This window comes from Gymnodraco acuticeps, unplaced genomic scaffold (assembly GCF_902827175.1).
Source record: "Gymnodraco acuticeps unplaced genomic scaffold, fGymAcu1.1, whole genome shotgun sequence".
Taxonomy (NCBI): domain Eukaryota; kingdom Metazoa; phylum Chordata; class Actinopteri; order Perciformes; family Bathydraconidae; genus Gymnodraco; species Gymnodraco acuticeps.
The window spans coordinates 1183465-1203884 of record NW_022990082.1 but is presented as its reverse complement, the minus strand read 5'-3'; the positions used below and the strand labels follow the sequence as shown (position 1 = coordinate 1203884).

At 41.5% G+C, this 20420-nt stretch overlaps 1 protein-coding gene across 1 annotated transcript in view; it reads left to right on the top strand.

Annotated features, from left to right (window-relative positions):
* hcn2b (hyperpolarization activated cyclic nucleotide-gated potassium channel 2b) overlaps positions 1-20420 on the top strand; it is a 65924-nt gene that overhangs the window by 20556 nt on the left and 24948 nt on the right. Inside the window, exon 4 of the mRNA XM_034216228.1 lies at positions 19955-20173. Coding sequence (XP_034072119.1) covers positions 19955-20173 — 219 coding nt within the window. The remainder of the gene's footprint in view (positions 1-19954; positions 20174-20420) is intronic.

The window sequence follows — 20420 nt, the reverse complement described above, 5'->3', positions numbered from 1 at the left end:
GTCTTAAGCACACTCTTAAAAACGGATAGGGTGTCTGCCGCCCGAACACAAACTGGAAGCTGATTCCACAAATGTGGAGCTTGATAAGAAAAGGCTCTGGCTCCCATTGTACTTTTAGAGACTCTAGGAACAACCAACAACCCTGCATTCTTGGAACGCAATGCCCTAGTAGGACAGTAGGGTATAATGAATTATTTAAGGTAAGATGGCGCCTGCCCATTAAGGGCTTTGTAGGCGAGAAGAAGAATTGTAAATGCTATCCTGTGTTCTATAGGGAGCCAGTGTAAGGCAGCCAGAACAGGAGTAATGTGGTCCCTTTTCCTAACTCTGGTTAGTACACGAGCTGCAGCATTTTGAATCAGCTGAAGCGACTTGACTGACTTACACCTGTCTGTTCTCCCTGTTGCTCAATACTCGCATCTGTCACACTGATTTTGGTTTTTACACTGTATTACACACGAATATACACATTTACACATGTTGCCTATAATCCCAGTGTCAGGCCTGTTAGTTAGAACAACTAGAGACCACCACTCAAATTCAGATTTGTATCATTTTGTATTTGTCATGATGATCCATGTATGTTAAATGATATGGTGTCTTTTAGGGGTGGGATATAAATATATATTCACACAAAATGGGCATATACATCATCTAAGATTCTGAATGAATTTAAAAGTCAATTCTTTAAAAAAGTATATTATTTTCCTCAAAATAGCCTAGATATTGATAAAGACTAACAGTAAAACCACACACCAAGCATAGGTTGTGCCCCACACATCGTTGTTTGATTTGTTGCAACAGTTTTACCCTGTTATTATGTGTACAAGAATATTCTTGAGAAATACTGAAGACTATTGTTGTTGCGTAATGTACCGAATCGAGAATTGATTTTGAATTCAAAATCGAGAATACATTTTGATCAAAATGTGACACCAGGTGTAAAAAATAAATAAATCAGGTCTCAATTTCCACTTTTCACACTATGCCGATAAGTCAAATTAATGCATTTATTGTGAGTGTTTTATAGCAAACCTATGTTGTAAGTTCAGTAGACTGGATGATTCCTTCCTCTCACATTTGTCACCTAATTTTGGCACATTAGTGACATTCAGCCTTTAAATAGTCCTCTGAAAACACTTTTTACGTGTGTGTGTGTGTGTGTGGCACGCTGACCAAGCAAGGAGGCAGAGAGTTCAAATATAACCCGGTGTGGGCATTTATTACTCCTTGTGGTACATGACACAGCCTCAATATTACTGTCTCATGTGACCACAGTCACCAGCAACAAGGATCTCACACACACTAACAGGAAAAACAGCACCTAAATACACACAGACTAATCAAACCAACAAGAGACAGGTGAGGGGGGAGGAGACAACACAGGGCACCAGATGAACACAATCAACAACAACAGACAAGACTGGAGGGGGAACACTTTTCAAACTAAAACATAGGCTGCTTCTCAGGTCGACTATTTTTATTTCCTCGCTCCTCGGTCCTCGGTCTCACCGGAAGTTGATTTGCCTGCGTCATCTTGAGTACCGTCCCATGGCTCTTATTTCTGCCGGAGGACCGAGGAGCGAGGAGCGAGGAGCGATAATGGAGGAGCGATAATCGAGGAACCACCAGACCATTCTCCGATGAAATCCTCAGATACTCGCCCCGCCCCCTTACTGTGTATCGCTCACTGATTGGACGATGCAGTGCATGCACTGATCTCATGCTTCTTGACATGAGAGCCGTTTCCCAGCGGAGTGAAGAAAATACATGAACCTCACGGGAGTCACTCCTCAGTTTATACCGTGTTTTGTTTCAATTCCTGTTTCATTTAGTTATACATATGTGATATATCTGAACAACAAAGTGGTCAAAAATCATTTTATTCATTTGTTGGAAACATTTTCATGATCGCTTTTTTCGTTTTACATTTTCATTTATTGTCATTTCCATTCAGTCAGTCATTAAGTGCTATTAAAATGTTAATGTGCTACATATCCACACAAACAAACAAACAAAGTGTGAAATCCAATGAATGTTAATCTGACTGGGTTTTGATAGATAACATATCTCTTTTTCTTCTCTCAATTATTTTATTTATTTTGTGCACTCTAATCAATATTAATCAAACTATTGTTCGTTTATACGTTTTAAGAATGGCGTTTATCTTTTTTGACAATGAATTCTTATTTTATTTTATTTATTGGGATCTACAACAGATGATACAAATGTTTGTGTCAGTAAATGTGTACTAACAGAGGCGGAGGTGTGTGTGGAAATAACGGGGACAGAGCTGGCTGCTGTCAGACGATCAGCTGTGCAGCGTCATCACAAACGGACGTCGCTTCACGTGACGCTCCGGAGGAAAGGACGTCCCATTGCTCTTAAAACTCATTTCCCTGCTTCTCGTGGTTTCCTTGCGTCCCTCCATGCTTCCCTGGTGGGAGGGACTAAACGCAGGGAAACGACGCAAGTGAGGGAAGCAAGGATTTCATTTAATCGACCTGAGAAGCAGCCATTGACAGATCGTGACAAATAGTTACATAAATTACATATATTCCCATGCTTCCTGTGCAATGTTTTTAGTGCTATATTATCCGTAACAGAGGCCGAGATCTATGGCCCCAAAGATCGTGTGTGTGTGTGTGTGTCGCGCTGACCAAGCAAGGAGGCAGAGAGTTCAAATATAACCCGGTGTGGGCATTTATTACTCCTTGTGGTACATGACACAGCCTCAATATTACTGTCTCATGTGACCACAGTCACCAGCAACAAGGATCTCACACACACAGGAAAAACAGCACCTAAATACACACAGACTAATCAATCAATCAATGTTTATTTATATAGCCCAATATCACAAATGTTACATTTGTCTCAGTGGACTTTACAGTTTGTACAAAATATCAGTATGACAATACGACACCCTCTGTCCTTAGACCCTCACATCGTACAAGGAAAAACTTCCGAAGAAAACCCACAGTTTAAAGGGAAAAATGGGAGACACCTCAGGGAGAGCAACAGAGGAGGGATCCCTCTCCCAGGACGGAAGGACGTGCAATAGATGCCGTGTGTAAATTGAAAAGATAATACATTTGCAACATAGGTAGTCCAAATGTTTGGAAATGCATGTGTGTATAATAGGAAGATTAATCCACTAGGATATCCATCCAGGACCTATGATCCAGGACCACAGCCACGACTCAAGATCCAGGGCTCGCGATCCAGGACAGAGGAGCGCAGGATCATCCATGACTCCGGATCCCGGCGTATATAGACACCAAAAAGAAAGACATTTGGGGAAGCTGGGTTAATCGGAACATGAGAGTACACAGGTATAGACAGAGAGAAGGAAGAAGTAAGATGTCCCCTGACAAACTAAGCCTATATCAGCAAAACTAGGGGCTGAATCTAATCAGCCCTAACTATAAGCTTTATCAAAAAGGAAGGTCTTAAGCGCACTCTTAAAAACGGATAGGGTGTCTGCCGCCCCGAACACAAACTGGTAGCTGATTCCACAAATGTGGAGCTTGATAAGAAAAGGCTCTGGCTCCCATTGTACTTTTAGAGACTCTAGGAACAACCAACAACCCTGCATTCTTGGAACGCAATGCCCTAGTAGGACAGTAGGGTATAATGAGTTCTTTAAGGTAAGATGGCGCCTGCCCATTAAGGGCTTTGTAGGCGAGAAGAATAATTTTAAATTCTATCCTGTGTTCTATAGGGAGCCAGTGTAAGGCAGCCAGAACAGGAGTAATGTGGTCCCTTTTCCTAACTCTGGTTAGTACACGAGCTGCAGCATTTTGAATCAGCTGAAGCGACTTGACTGACTTCTTGGTACACCCTGATAATAAAGAGTTACAATAATCCAGCCTTGAAGTAACAAATGCATGGACTACTTTCTCTGCATCGTTTTGAGGCAAGATATGCCTGATTTTTGCAATGTTACGTAGATGGAAGTAGGCGGTCCTTGAAATTGATTTTATGTGGGCGTTAAAGGATAAATCCTGATCAAATATAACACCAAGATTCCTTACAGTCTCACTGGAGGCCAAATTAATGCCATCCATAGTTAGTATATCCTTAGATAATTTGTTTCGTAGATTCTTCGGGCCAAGTACAATAACTTCAGTTTTGGTCGTGTTTAACATCAAAAAGTTTAAGGTCATCCACGTTTTTAAGTCCTTAAGGCAGTCTTGAATTTTATTTAGATGATTAATTTCATCAGGCTTGATTGATAAATATAGTTGAGTATCATCCGCATAACAATGAAAATGTACAGAATGATTCCTTATAATATTGCCTAACGGAAGCATATATAATGTGAACAAAATAGGTCCGAGCACTGAGCCCTGTGGCACTCCATGGCTAACTTTGGTTTGCGTGGAAGATTCATCATTGACACGTACAAACTGAGAGCGTACAGATAGATAGGACCTAAACCAGTCTAAAGCAGTTCCCTGTATGCCAACTAAGTGCTCTAGTCTTTGCAATAAGATATCATGGTCGATAGTATCAAATGCAGCACTGAGATCGAGCAAAACAAGAATAGAGACACGTCCCTTGTCAGAAGCTATTAGAATGTCATTTGTGACTTTAACCAGAGCTGTCTCTGTGCTATGATGTGTTCTAAAGCCAGACTGAAAATCTTCAAATAAATCATTGTTTTTTAAGTAATCACACAACTGTTTTGCGACCGCTTTCTCAAGAATTTTTGAGAGGAACGGAAGATTGGAAATAGGTCTATAATTGGCTAAAACCTCTGGATCGAGGTTGTGCTTTTTAAGAAGCGGTTTTATCACTGCTACTTTGAATGATTGTGGAACATAGCCTGATAATAAAGACATATTCATAATGTTTAATAAATAAGTGCTAATTAATGGAAAAACTTCCTTCAACAGCTTAGTTGGAATTGGGTCTAACATACACGTTGATGGTTTAGAAGAGAGAATCATTGAATTTAATTGTTCAAGGTTTATGGCTGAAAAGCATTCTAGTTTACTATCTAGTGTAATATTAGAACTTACGTTCCGGGAGCTGTTGATAACACTATACTGGTCAAAGGCAAGAGGTCATTAATTTTGTTTCTAAGAGTAACAATTTTATCGTTAAAAAAGCACATAAAATCATTACTACTGAGTGCTATGGGAATAGAAGGCTCAATCGAGCTATGGCTCTCTGTCAGCCTGGCTACAGTGCTGAAAAGAAATCTTGCATTATTCTTATTCTCATCTATTAATGAAGAGTAGTAGGCTACTCTCGCTTTACGCAGTGCTTTCTTATATTCATTGAGAGTAATATGCCAAATTAAACGAGATTCTTCAAGTTTAGTGGAACGCCATATCCTTTCAAGTTGTCTCGACTTTTGCTTTATTTTGCGGGTTTCGGCATTATGCCATGGAGCTAATCTATGTTGTTTTATTTTCTTCTTTTTCAAAGGAGCAACAGAGTCTAATTGTATTCGCAGCGCATCTGTAGCACTATCAACAACATGATCAATTTGGGGTGGTGTACATTTTGTATAAGTTTCCTCCCTTACATGCAGACATGCTATCGAGTTAAGTATTGGTGGAATCTCTTCCTTAAATTTGGCTATAGCACTAACAGATAGGTTTCTGCTGCAGGAGCTTTTGACTAATGCTTTGTAGTCTCGTAACAGTACTTCAAAAGTTACTAAGAAATGGTCGGATAAAGCAGGAGTATGCGGTTCGACTAATAGTTGCTCAATTTCAATACCATAAGTCAGAACAAGGTCGAGAGTGTGATTATAGCAGTGGGTTGGTTTATTTACACTGACAAAAACCAACAGAATCTAATATAGAGTTAAATGCAACAGTAAGGCTATTTTTATCATCGTCAACATGAATATTAAAGTCACCTACGATAATTACTTTATCTGTTTTAAGAACCAAAGTTGATAAAAACTCAGAGAATTCAGATAATAATTCTGAATAAGGACCTGGTGCACGGTACACTGTAACAAATAAGATTGGCTGCAAAGTTTTCCAGGTCGGATGCGTAAGACTAAAAACGAGACTTTCAAAGGAGGTATAATTTAATTTTGGTTTAGTATTGATAAGTAAACTTGAGTCAAAGATTGCTGCAACTCCACCTCCTCGGCCCGTGCCTCGGGCAATATGAGTATTGATATGGCTGGGTGGAGTGGCCTCATTTATGCTGACATATTCTTCATGTCTCAACCAAGTTTCAGTGAGACAGCATATATCAATATTATAATCTGATATTAAATCATTTACCAATATTGCTTTAGATGCTAGAGATCTTATGTTTAAGAGACCACATTTAATATTCCTGTTTTGTTGCACTGTAGTAGTTGTTACATTTACTTTTGTTAGGTTATTATGTATGACACCTCTATTAGGTTTTACCTTAACTTGTCCTTGGGCAGACACACACACACCGCTAATATTGGGTATTTTATTGGGTTCGGGATTCCTATGGATGACTGCCTAGGAGAGAGCGCAGAGAAGCGTGTAAGACTGCGACTCCGCCTCCTGGTCTCAACTCCAGTTTGTCATGGATTAAGTCCACAAAGCCCTGAAATGTTTGCCGAAATGAGATCTGCACCTTCCAAAGTAGGATGAATGCCGTCTCTCTTAATCAGACCAGGTTTTCCCCAAAAGGCTGTCCAATTATTTACGAAGCCCACATTGTTTGCTGGGCACCACCAAGACAACCAGCGCTGAAATTATGACATGCGGCTATACATGTCATCATTGATCAGATTGGGGAGGGGACCAGAGAAGATTACGGTGTCCGACATTGTTTTAGCATAACTACACACCGACTCCACATTAAGTTTGGTGCATTCTGATTGGCGTATACGAACATCATTACCACCGACGTGAATAACAATCCTACTGTATTTACGTTTATTTTTAGCCAGCAGTTTAAGATGCGCCTCAACGTCGCCCGCTCTGGCCCCCGGAATGCATGTGACTGTGGAGGCTTCGGTCTCTAAATTCACGTGTCTCATAATAGAGCTACCAATAACCAGAGTTGGCTTCTCAGCGGGTGTCTCGCTGAGTGGGGAATATCTGTTAGATACGTGAACGGGTTGGTGGGGACCTGCGGGTTTCGCGTTATGCCCCTTCTGAACAGTCACCCAGTCTCCCTGCTGCTCGGGAGTTGCCGGGGGACGGCTAATAGGAGCTACCTTTTGCCGGTCCGGCTAACATGGGCTTTACTGTATCTGAGTTACTTTCTAAGATGCGGAGCCGGGCTTCTATGGCTATGATTCCCGCCTCCAACCTAACAACTATACTACATTTAACACATGTACCGGTACCAGTAAAGGAGGTAGGGAAGTAACCAAACATGAGACAGTTAGAGCACGAAATAGCACCCGAGGGTGGGGAAAGAGCCATGGCTAGCTATCAAGCTAAAGTAGCTAGCGTTAGCAAACCCGAAAAGAGTGTAGGCTAAGAGAAGGAGAGTTGTGAGTGCTTAAGTTATAGTAACGTGTGATTACAACGTCAGGCAGTTGCCGTGATCCAGAGTTTTAAACCGTGATCAAGAGTTTTAAAACGATCGATTAAGTTAATAAGCTATCAGCAACAGAACAGGCACACGGGATACCCGGAGATGACAACAACCGGAAGTTACAACATGCTTACTAATCAAACCAACAAGACACAGGTGAGGGGGGAGGAGACAACACAGGGCACCAGGTGAACACAATCAACAACAACAGACAAGACGGGAGGGGGAACACTTTTCAAACTAAAACATAGACAGATCGTGACAAATAGTTACATAAATTACATATATTCCCATGCTTCCTGTGCAATGTTTTTAGTGCTATATTATCCGTAACAGAGGCCGAGATCTATGGCCCCAAAGATCACCTCCGTTTGTGTGTGTGTGTGTGCGTGTGTGCGTGTGTGTGTGTGTGTGTGTGTGTGTGTGTGTGTGTGTGTGTGTGTGTGTGTGTGTGTGTGTGTGTGTGTGTGTGTGTGTGTGTGTGTGTGTGTGTGTGTGTGTGTGTGTGTGTGTGTGTGTGTGTGTGTGTGTGTGTGTGTGTGTGTGTGTCCTGGGGCCTATACTGCGAAGCTGGTTCAACCTAACCTGGATATGTTTGAGTTAGCCGGTTGGCCAAATCCAAAACATACGCGCTCTCGCTAAACGGTACTACGACGCGGGTTATCAAGTGGATCGCTCAAGCCAGCCGTTTCCTATCTAGTTAGGTGCGCGTTCACATGAAATGGGTGGTATTTGGAGCATTCGACCAATCACAAACATGGAGAAGCATACTGACAGCGCAGCGTCATACTTCCTGAATGAAAAGTAAACTATAATATTAGACATATGAAGAAGTTAAACTTTAAACATCCATGACTTAAACACTTTATCCAGGATAAAAGCCACATAGCTGCACCTGCAAGGTGAATACAGCTGGTAAAAGAAAAAGCGTTTGAATGCATACATTAACAGGTTTATGATATCACTGCCCCGTCTAAAACACGAGTGGATCTGACTTTAATTACATTTGTCTCGAGTGTTTCGTCAACTTAATGTGTTGCTTAAAATAATACTTCTGCATACAGTATGTGACACTGTGAGTGTTGCACGGCCAGATACGGCTCAGCTGACTCATTTAAGGAAATATATGATACATTATGATGTGATATGCCGCGCGGACTGTACTTAATGTTACTCTGATCCGGTTACTTATGTTGTGGCAGATATTTAAGTAAGCTTTCTTAACGCTAATGTTATAATAGTCAGATTGCTCTGAAGATGGGAGGTGATATTCTATTAATGTTCACGTTCACACAGTCGGTGATTTTTGCCGGCCGTCTTTCCTGCAACGGCAGCTTTTCTGTATTTCCTTTCTCCTGTAATATGACTTGATCGCTTTAAACTCCGCACACTGAGCTCTGATTGGTCAGCAGGCAGTGCTTTCACTGAGTTGAGCTCTTAGCCTGCAACCTAACCTGGTCCCGACCAGGTTAGCCGCTAAGCATAAGTTACCATGGAGATCTAGCCTGCTAAAAAGAGAACCAGCTTCGTTGGACCGGAAAGCCGGAGTTTTCCCTGAATTTAGCCGGCTGAGCGAAAATCCTGCTTCGTAGTATACCCCCCTGGTGTGAGATCTTCAGGAACAGATGGATCTCACACCCATTGACCCTGGGGGACATCACTGTTGACTCTTTCTCATTCAATCACTGGTTTAATTTCTGGATCCATCTTCTTTTCCCACTCTCACCCTCTACAGACACACATACACACCAATAAACACACATATGTGCGTCTCTTCTATTTCTATAGGGGCCACAGAGAAACCCACTGCTGTGTGCCAACTCTGTATGTCAGTTCTCACCAAAATGCAGTAAATTAGTCATGTTGTTGCTTTTCGCTAAGTAACCACATATTGGATGTCATAGGCTCCAGATGTATCCTGCACAGTGTTCAGACATGCCTGCCCCCCCGACATCACCCCGTTTCCTCATCTCACATTTGCAAATATAGACTTGTTAACCCGTTGCTGCAGATACACGCTTTACAACATCAGGAAGATACGTCCCCAGCTGACCCAGAAAGCCACGCAGGTTCTGGTCCAGGCTCTTGTCACCTCACGCCTAAACTACTGCAACTCCCTCCTGGCTGGTCTACCTGCATGTGCCATCCGACCTCTGCAGCTCACCCAGAATGCAGCGGCTCGTCTGGTCTTCAACCTTCCTAAATGTTCCCACACCACTCCGCTCCTCCGCTCCCTTCACTGGCTTCCGGTAACTGCTAGAATCCACTTCAAGACACTGGTACTTGCATATCATGCTGCGAATGGATCTGGCCTACATCCAGGACATGGTTAAACTGTATACCCCAGCGCGTGCACTACGCTCTGCATCAGCCAAACAACTCGCTGCACCCTCGCTGCGAGGGGGACCCAAGTTCCCATCAGCAAAAACACGTGGGTTTGCTATCCTGGCTCCAAAATGGTGGAATGAGCTCCCCATTGACATCAGGACAGCAGAAAGCCTGCACATCTTCCGGCGCAGACTGAAAACTCATCTCTTTCGACTCCACTTCGAGCGATAGAATTATTAACAAAGAACTGCTAACAGAGCACTTATATACTAATAAAGGACTGGCTTATCTATAGCCAGTTGAGTAGCACTATGAAACCTGATGTACTTATATGATTCTGTTTTCTTCAAGGTTGTGTCTTCCTGGTCGAATGTACTTATTGTAAGTCGCTTTGGATAAAAGCGTCAGCTAAATGCAATGTAATGTAATGTTAATAGCCAATTTGAATGTTTTCCATTCTCTAGGAACAGGCCTTTTTGATATTGCTTGACAACATTTTTGAATGTAATTATCCCCAAAGGGTTTAATGCATTGAAAAATATATTTGTTTCAAGCCGTCATCTCTCCTCGCCTCTCTTCCTTTCCCCTCGCCGTGCTTACTTCAGTCTTGTCTTTGAAGCCTCAGAGTGATGTGCTTGTTTACGCTCGTGTGCAATTTTCCAAGGGAGATGCCGCGATGCCAGAGAGCACCCCTGGGTGCTGCTCTCCATCTCAGGGTAATCAAGGTCAGAGATCCTCTTCAGAGCGGCTGTAAAGGAGTGACGCAGCGTTAAATGATACTCACCCAGGCTGTCCGCAACACTCTACCTTTCTTTTTGCATCCTCCATGCACTTAAGCTATCTTAGGGTCATTCACTCGCTCAGAGGGCACTTTCATTTGCCTTTCATACCCTCTTTTAACCCTCCTGTTGTGTTCGTTTTCTCCCCCTTAAATGGAATTCGCCTTCAAATTTGACCGGTCCTGTTTTAACTGCTATTACATTCACACAAAAACCATTAATCATCACCAAATTTCATTTAACACCCTTTCAAACTGTAAATATTGTATCAGACTACTGGTATACATGAACAACTGCAGTAAATATACAAAGAATAGACACTGAACATGTATTGCGTGGGCCAGGTGTGATCCATGTGGGGGGATGGGCACATAAGAGTGGGAAATGTATCAAATTGTTCTGTGTGTGTGCCAGGTGTGATTCACATGGGGGGATGGGCACATAAGGGGGGGAAACACATCTAGCGTATGTTTTATCCAACACATCCTCACTCCCAGGTCGGCCTATGTTGACGTTATGTCAAGTCCCCTGTCGGCTTTTTCCAACGCAAGGGGGGGGGGGCCTTAGCGTCCATTTTCAACGCAAGGGGGGGGGGGGGCCTTAGCGTCCATTTTCAGCTTTCCGGGATGTCCATATGCTTCTATGGACGCTCATGGAAGCACGGCATTCGTTTGTGTCGGCTGCCCTTAAAGGCAATGTGAGCGTCCATTCTCATTGGATAACGGAGAATTGTACACCCGGAAGTAAGTATTCCCCTTACTGTCGATTGATTTTACAGTGATATCTGCAATACTCATCGACTAAAAAACACCAGATTATCCTTGTTAATTACACAACATTGATTGGTTTAAATTGTGTGCAATGCTTTTGTATTTTCCCCCTTCGATTCGGAGAAACAAATATGTTTTCGGAGTAAAGGATGGCAGAAGACACTACACTACCCAGAATCCCCAGCTATCGTTTGGACTACACCATGTGCTCTGTTTGACGTCACGTGATCTTCAAATTTCTCCCTGCAGAAAAAAGAAACATGGCCGAACTTCGTTTTATTCTCGATGGAAAATGCCTATTTTAAAGTTAGTTTGGCCATTAAAATGCGTTTTGATGTCATTTGATGCGAGAAATATGAGTTGTTATTTCAGATTATGTGTGCAGTGGATGTACATGATCTTTAGTTTGCTAGTTATTACGAAGATTACTTCAGGAAATTTTGTCCATAACGTTTTCATTGTTACCAAGGTGGTTGCTAGGGACGCTGCTATCGATATTATTTCTGTTATGTTGTGTAACTGTTTAATGGTGTTATCTTTATTGCTACCTCCTTCCCCGTCAATGTATAGTGTTGGTCCACAGCGCAAACATATTAGTTTAACAAAATCCGCATCTAAAGATAGCCTACGTTATTTTCCCCTGTGCAATTCCAGTCTCACATCTCACAGCACATCGTCATTAACAAATAACGGAAACAGACCGAAAACATTTTTTAAAAATACAATAATACTTTATTCCGAGTGTGCTTGCTTTTCTCTTTGGAAGTCATCACATAACGGCATTGTAATACACGGTTCGGCTGCATTAAATATTACATATCTGCCGTAGTTCTGTATTTATAGAGCCCTGATGAGAAGACTTCTAGACAAACATGAGGAACTGAAAACGTGACGTGGATCATAAATATATCAGCCATTAAACAACATCTTACATTTCTTTTCACACAATACGTCTCCTTGCAGTATCAACACTAATTCGGCTGACTTTTATATTTGATCCAATTGGTAGATAGGCTGTATTTACACCATAAAGGTGCACAGCTGATATAAAGGGACACCTAGTGGTTAAAGCATGTTATTGAATTTCATTATTTTTATTATTAGATATTAATAGGATCCCTATAAGTATATTAATTACTCGTTATTCTCTACTAATAGTTAATTAAAGACTGTATATAATGACTATTTTGCACATCCCTTTCAAGATTTCAAGATTTTCTAAGGTTTATTGACATATCATATAGGCCTACACAACTATGGTGTAGTTATGCAATGAATGAAAAACTTGGGTCGCAGGTTCCTCAATAGTGCATTACAAGACATCTATCAATATTTGTGCATACCTCCAGCAATGTTAACTATGTTGAAGCAGTTATTTTAACTGATATTATACATAATGTATTATACTCTTATAAGATTTATGTAGATATTTAATCTCCGACCTTGTCAGGTATTGAACAATCAATAAATAAAGAACACAGAATTGTTGAATATAAAACACAGAATTTTTGTGATTATACTAAATGATTTACAAATAAACACCACTGCATATTTAACTGTTACACATGCTGATGTAACGCAAATGTTCCAACTTGAGATCAATAAAGTATATATTATCTTAAGCTGATCGATGGCTACTGCCATATTTGCAAAATGTGCCTCTGAACCTTAACAAGTGCATGTTTCAGGCTTATCAATTAATGTAATGTAATGTCATGTTATCAATTAACAACAGGGGTCACAAACATAAGACCAGCTGTTAAATAAAGCTCTTCTGACCTTAGCTGGCATGTGTATATATATATTAATGCTGCCCATTATGGGCACAAGCAATTTTCACCCATTTATTAATTATATGTTTTAAATGTGAGTGTTTCCTATCCCCTAAACCTCCAGGGATGTACACAGTTTAATACTGGCAACTTCTTATTATGGGAAATACGAAAACGTCTTTTAAAACTACAACTCCCAGTAGAGACGTGCCATAGATACAGAACATGTTGCGAAACAGAATAGCCAGCATTTGTAGTTCTGGGGACGGGGTGGGGGAGGGGGGGACGCGGTGGACCCGTTGAAATCCAGTTTTGGACAGTCTGCCGTGATTCCATCCCATTTCAAGTGCTGTTCGAGGCTCGGCGTAACCCTCGGAGAACACTCTCCAATCACAGAGCTTGAGGACTATCACGGGGTTTGTCAAACAGAGCACATGGTGTAGTCCAAACGATAGCTGGGGATTCTGGGTAGTGTAGTGTCTTCTGCCATCCTTTACTCCGAAAAAACATTTGTTTCTCCGAATCGAAGGGGAAAAATACAAAAGCATTGCACACAATTTAAACCAATCAATGTTGTGTAATTAACAAGGATAATCTGGTGTTTTTTAGTCGATGAGTAGTGCAGATATCACTGTAAAATCAATCGACAGTAAGGGGAATACTTACTTCCGGGTGTACAATTCTCCGTTATCCAATGAGAATGGACGCTCACATTGCCTTTAAGGGCAGTCGACACAAACGAACGCCGTGCTGCGTCCATAGAAGCATATGGACATCCCGGAAAGCTGAAAATGGACGCTAAGGGCCCCCCCCCTTGCGTTGAAAATGGACGCTAAGGCCCCCCCCCTTGAGTTGGAAAAAGCCGACAGGGGACTTGACATAACGTCAACATAGGCCGACCTGGGAGTGAGGATGTGTTGGTTTTATCTGATCCGGATGGTTACTAATTCCTTTTCTTTATGGCGGTCATTTTTGACCGGGAACACCATGGGTGTTGCAAAGTTGACTAAATCATCCAAAATTCAATGAAAGTGGTGATCAGCAATTTTATATGTTCAAATGTCTACTGTGAAGGATATCATGAAGCGATGTAAAACAAAAAAGTTATGATTGATGAAAGTAGTAAATCGGTCAGATTTGACCCGAACACAACAGGAGGGTTAATCATCGGTCTGCCTTTGTGTATATTTGATATGATAATCAAAATAGCCTCCTCCCAAACCCTTTCTCTCCCATAATGCATTAGGCTCTACCTCAAAACAGTCAATAACAAAATCTGCGACTCATAAATGTGCACTTTATTGTTATAAGCCTGATAATCACTCTCCTGCAGTGAAGTGATCAGGTACCACATCATAATGGTCTTTCATTTAAGTTGATCTCTGTTACGTGAATCACGGGTAGGTCGGTCCTATATGCCTCACTCTGATTGGCTGCTGGATCAGCGGAATTAAAATAAAGCCTCTCTGTTTCTCCTGTTTCAGTCTGAGCTCTGTTACTGTCTTCCATATTAGGGCAGCTGAGAGACATTTTCCTGAAGAGGAAGAAGAGTTGCTAGAATTTCATTAGTATGCCAATTAGCTATTATCTATGGATGTGCACTGTACTGTACGCACACAATGATCCACAAATAGGCACTTCATGAAAACATCCTGCTGTCAGAGTTAATAATAAGGATACCCCCCATTCTCTCAATAAATGAAGTGATCTAACTGTCGGGCAGGCCTGTCAGCACACACAAGCATACGTGTCATTTGAGATATGTGTGTGAAGGAGGGTGTGTGTGAGTTGAGTTGAGCTTCAGAATGAATTTGGTACATGTAATAGATCAGTGTGAAAGAACATCCATATCATTTTTCAGACAAGATTTGGAACATAATAAGGTAATAGACGTGAGTGGCATGTGGAAATGGATCCTTAATTTATAAAGTTCAGGAGACTTGAAACTGGTAAAGTATTCATGTGTATTTGTTTAGATATAATCCATTTTTTAATAAAAGTAAAATTAAGGGAAGTTTGGTCAATGTTGACTTTATTGAAGAGGGTAGAACTAATCTGAGTGTCTGTGAAACCCCATTTCAAGAAGGACAGTAGTTTTTGTCATATTGAGCCAAGCAGTGATATTCAGTGTAGACACAAGTTCAGAGCTCCCTAGAGGTTTTCTTTGAATTGTAACCTACCGTCTCCCCCTTTTTTTTCTAATTATCATAACTACAACAACCACCATGTCTCTTTCACTGTCATGAGATGAGCACAGATGCTTTAGGCTTGTGTCCTTTGGCCTCCGCTTGCATCATCAACCTGACAGATTCTCTGGATGCTCCTGATTGAAAAGCAACAGCAGTCAGGAAACTCCAGCTGTGTCTGAATTCAGAGGATACGGCCTACAAAGAAGGGTCCCTCAGAGGCCAGACTGAACCTGCTCCTCTTCTGCAAATGATTCACTCATTGGAATAGTAACCATTATGCACCTGTGCTTTGTTTCCCAGCTTTCAGTTTTTTATATATTGAAAGGCCTGATATAGTTGAGTGAACAAAGGGTTGTGAAGGCACCGGGTAGAAGTTAACAATATTTGAAGAAGTAAAAAAGATTGTAAGACGAAGAGCTATACAAACACATTTTAAATTGTAAATTAGCTCGGGTCGGCCATCATAATAAATAGACTTAGAAAAAGAAAGATTTTATCAGAGTACTTGTCAGCATTTCTCATCAAAACGGTCAATTACTTCAGACACCAAACCATCCTACAACATTTTTTACTCCCTTGGTTTTAAATATTGAATACGAACTCACTGGTTCTAAATAATGAATCTTAACAAGGCTAACAAGGTTTTTTACGGCAATTTACATATTCAAATTTCAATGTCAATGTTGTCAAATGTCAGTCCTTTCAAGCAGACCAAACTCCCCCTGTGAGTTTTTCTCTCAGAGACGGACTGCACCCTGTCAAAGAGGTGCTCTGCAACGCACACACACACACACACACACACACACACCACACACACACACACACACACACACACACACACACACACACACACACACACACACACCACACACACACACACACACACACACACACACACACACACACACACACACACACGCACCATGCACTCCCTCATCCCTAAATGTATTATGTACAATTAGCTGCTCAGTGAAGACCGCTGGCAGATAAAAATGAACACCAGAGCTAATTTCATTGTTTTCCTCTTTCTTCCCCCCCTTCACACAGGGTGGTCTCCCTGTAGAGTTTCTTTATTGTGTTACTATGAAGGCTGTAATTTCCACTAGTAAGAGACGGCTGTGCACATTGTCAGTTTTCATCAGCAATTATCTCAAACCTAAACACACACTGACCAGTTACAGCTGGTCGTGTTTTGTCTCCATCGCTAAGCTGGTTGCCAAGGTAGCTGCCAGGCAACAAGAGCAAAGCATCCTAAAAGTTACAGCGCCCTGTCAAGAAGTACAAAACCTCTTTTTGCATGCACAAACAGAGGATAAACAAACAGGATATGAGCTTTAGAGGGGCTGTTGGATAGAAGTCGTCAGCTGTGTGTGGATAGCTGGAACCAGGCTAGCTGTTTCTCCATTACCAGCCTTTAAGCTGAGCTAAGCTAACACCACAGATATCGATCTTTTCATTTGACTCTCGGCAAGAATGCAATACGCACATTTCCCTTAATGTTAAACCATTAAATAATACATCAACTAAACCTAACTAAAGTACATGTAAACATTCACATAGTTTGTATGCATCATCCAGTATCAATTCTGTCTCTTTCAGGTCAAGGTGACACTGTGTATTTGTATGGAAATCAGTGCAGAAACACTGATCTGCTCACTAGGCCTTGAGATCAACAACAACATTTCTAGGAACACAGGAGAGTGGAGCAGATTTATCCCCGGTCACACAGCCACACAGGCATGAGTAATGCACCCTCTTGTCATTGATGAGTTGTATTGATACACCCTTTATCTGTACCTAGCTAATGCTGGGTGTTCTTGATGATACAGTGTGTGCCGCTGCATCTCATCTTTTAAAATGGATAATGAAAGTTCCACTTGCAGTTTTACAGTTTGCATGTTTCCATTCCATCATGTCACAGCATAAGTATGGATGACACATAGGCCGTTTCTCAATGTCGAGTATACCTGCTGCAGAGCCACTATTTCAAGTATACTACGTCATCGAGTGGCGCAGAATGCTGGGCATTTAACATGCATTTAAACAGTCCTTAGGCGCCACTCGATGACGTAGAATACTTGAAATAGTGGCTCTGCAGCAGGTTTACTCGACATTGAGAAACGGCCATAGACAAGCTAAGAGCTATTCCTTGATTTTTAACTCAGAAGGATCTGCATTTAAATTGTTTCTAGTATTCTTGTTATCTTGTTTTACTTTGTACAGAAGATTTTACATTTAGGATGAACCCCAGTGACGCTTAAGACAATATTTTCTGAATCTCTCTCCACTGAATCACTCTATCTTAATGTGTGTGTGCCTGTAAGAGAGTAGGACCGAGACACAGATGTAGCCATGTGTTAGAAGGTGTTTATTTCTTTGCCTGGGGTCTTCACATGCTGTTTATCCACCAGTAAAGTTCCAAGCATGCTGATGGCTGACTGGAGGGATTCAGCTCCGGGTCTCTTCACCACCCGGGGGCAGTGGGGATGAGAAACAGACTGAAGCTGGGGTGTTATCAGGGCCGCCCCTGGCCAACTTGGGGCCCCAAGCGACATTGTGAGATGAGGCCCCCCCCCCCCCCCCCAACCGACAGGAGTGAACTTTTTTTTTGGAAACAAAGTAGGCTACTTTGCAAATATAATTCCTGTTTATTATTATTATCAACGTTTACTTTTTTATACAGTGAGGTAAATGGTAAATGTTCATGTATGTCGTTCAGTATGGGTTTACAGGTGAATTTTGCATTTCCTGCCAAATACTAGCCTCAAAAAGATAAAAATATAATTAATGCAAATAAACTACTTCTACTAATAATCATAATCATAATCAATTCAATAATAAAAATACTATATTGTTTTATTATAATATAGTTGTCATATAGTCAAGACAAAACATGCTTATGACATGCTCAAAAACTGATATTTCTTAAATCTGTATTCAAATGTAGTTTCCTCTGTCAGCAATGTATCAACAACTACACACACATTTCTATCAGTGTTTCTCTGTGTTGTGGTTGACATGATGATGACTGTTAGGAGTTAAGGGGAGAGGCTGAGCATCACCATGAAATGTGCAAATTGACATAAAAATGAATAAAAGGGGGAAAAATGCTCCATATTTTTTAGGCTGTAAACTTTAACTGTTATGTAAGCCAAGTAGACAGACAGTTTATCACTCTTCCTCCTGTATATTAGCAGATAAAAGGCATAACATAATGAATGAATGGTAAATAAAGAATGCTGGAAATAACTGCATCTCCATTAGCCTGTATGCTCTGCAGAGACTGCCTTCTTCATGTCGTGAATTGCAGCTGATGTTTTAATATGGCAATTGGCAATTTGACTTATACAACATTCGCAAGTTGTACATTTGACTCATACAATAACCCACCTTCGAGTGATGCTCTAGTTTCTTCATGTTTTGTTTTTTGCGCCGGACTGAAACTGTCTTTTCACCGACATCTCTTCACCTGCACTAGTGGCCGTATCAAAGCCGTGATTGGTCAGATGTTGATTCATTGCAACGGTGTCGGGTTACAGACGTGCTCCTCTTGTCACCTCTCACTCTCACTCTCCCGGAGAACTGAGCGGAGAACTGCGCACAGCAGCTGAGGCCCTCTGGGCGGGGCCCCCTGCGCAAGGCGGGGCCCCATGCAGCCTGCGTGATTGGCCTGTAGGGAGGGGCGGCCCTGGGTGTTATATTAGAGTTTTGCTTATTATACTGGGCTTAAGGATGACAGGGAGACAAGGATTGCAGTAACAAGGTAAATTTAGAAATAACAACAAAGCTAGATATGTATTGATGGTGCTTACAATCTTAAAGGCTTGTCGCGGCTTTTTCTGTCTTTTATCAAAGATTATAAGGCCCAGTTTTATCTCCTTATAAATCTAAACCTCTGATCCAGCTGCCAGCTCAAACAGATAGGAAGTCACACTCACAGAGTTTCTGGTTGCCCTCCTGCCTGAGGCTAAGTGCCTTTAAAATCTCATCATCTTTCCTTCCTGCTCCTGGAATCATCTTGACAAACACACATTTTCATTTGACGGCGCCTCTTCTCTGTACGTCCCGTTTGACCTCCTCCAAAACAACCTGAATTTGAATCTCAAATGAAATGCAAATGCCCCTGGAAAAACCCAAATCAGATACAAATACAAGAAGTCAATCAGTGACTGAAGACACCCCAGCTGTTTGAGGAGAGGGTTTGAGGCGCAGTGGTGCCTATGGAGGGCTTTTTAATGAATCTAACACTGGAGAATTAGAGCTGACTGAGTGTGTGAGCGCCAATCAAAGGCAGACAGGAGCAGGCAGATGTACAGGCTCCTCATTAACTCTCACTTTTCCCCTTCTCCTTCTGCTCTGGCCAAGACGAGGCGAGGCTGCTCAGTAATAATGATAACGCTCTCCTCCAAACCTGAAAAACATCCCCAGACACTTCACCAGGAACGTCTTAGTCTTTAGACCTTTTTTCTTTAATTAAGTCATCACTTATGCTAACCTGTTTTAAAGGTCAAACTCATTGTATCATGACCGTAACAATATAAAAGTGTGAAACTATTCTCGGAGAACAGTTTCACAATCTTGCCTCTTTGCAATCTTTCCCTCTCTCCACACAGAATGACACTTGGACCGAGCTCTACTCCTTCGCCCTCTTTAAGGCCATGAGCCACATGCTGTGTATTGGATATGGAAGACAAGCCCCGGAGAGCATGTCCGACATCTGGTTGACCATGCTCAGTATGATCGTGGGAGCCACCTGCTACGCCATGTTTATCGGCCACGCAACCGCACTCATCCAGTCTCTAGACTCCTCCAGACGGCAATACCAGGAAAAGGTAACAATCGTATTTTTTTCTTTTACTGGATGTTTACTGCTTGATTTTACTGGATGGCTTACAGCTAATGTATATAGTGTGGGGCAGATAAGGTGTCAGTTAAAACAAGAAAAAAAGAAAATCACCAACCCTTTGCAGACATGCAGATAGCTGTGTAGTTTTACACAACTATGTCCAGGTTTTGAGATTTCCATATTGAGATTTTAGTGGTTGAATTAACTTTGTGTTCAAAGCATTCCATTTTAAT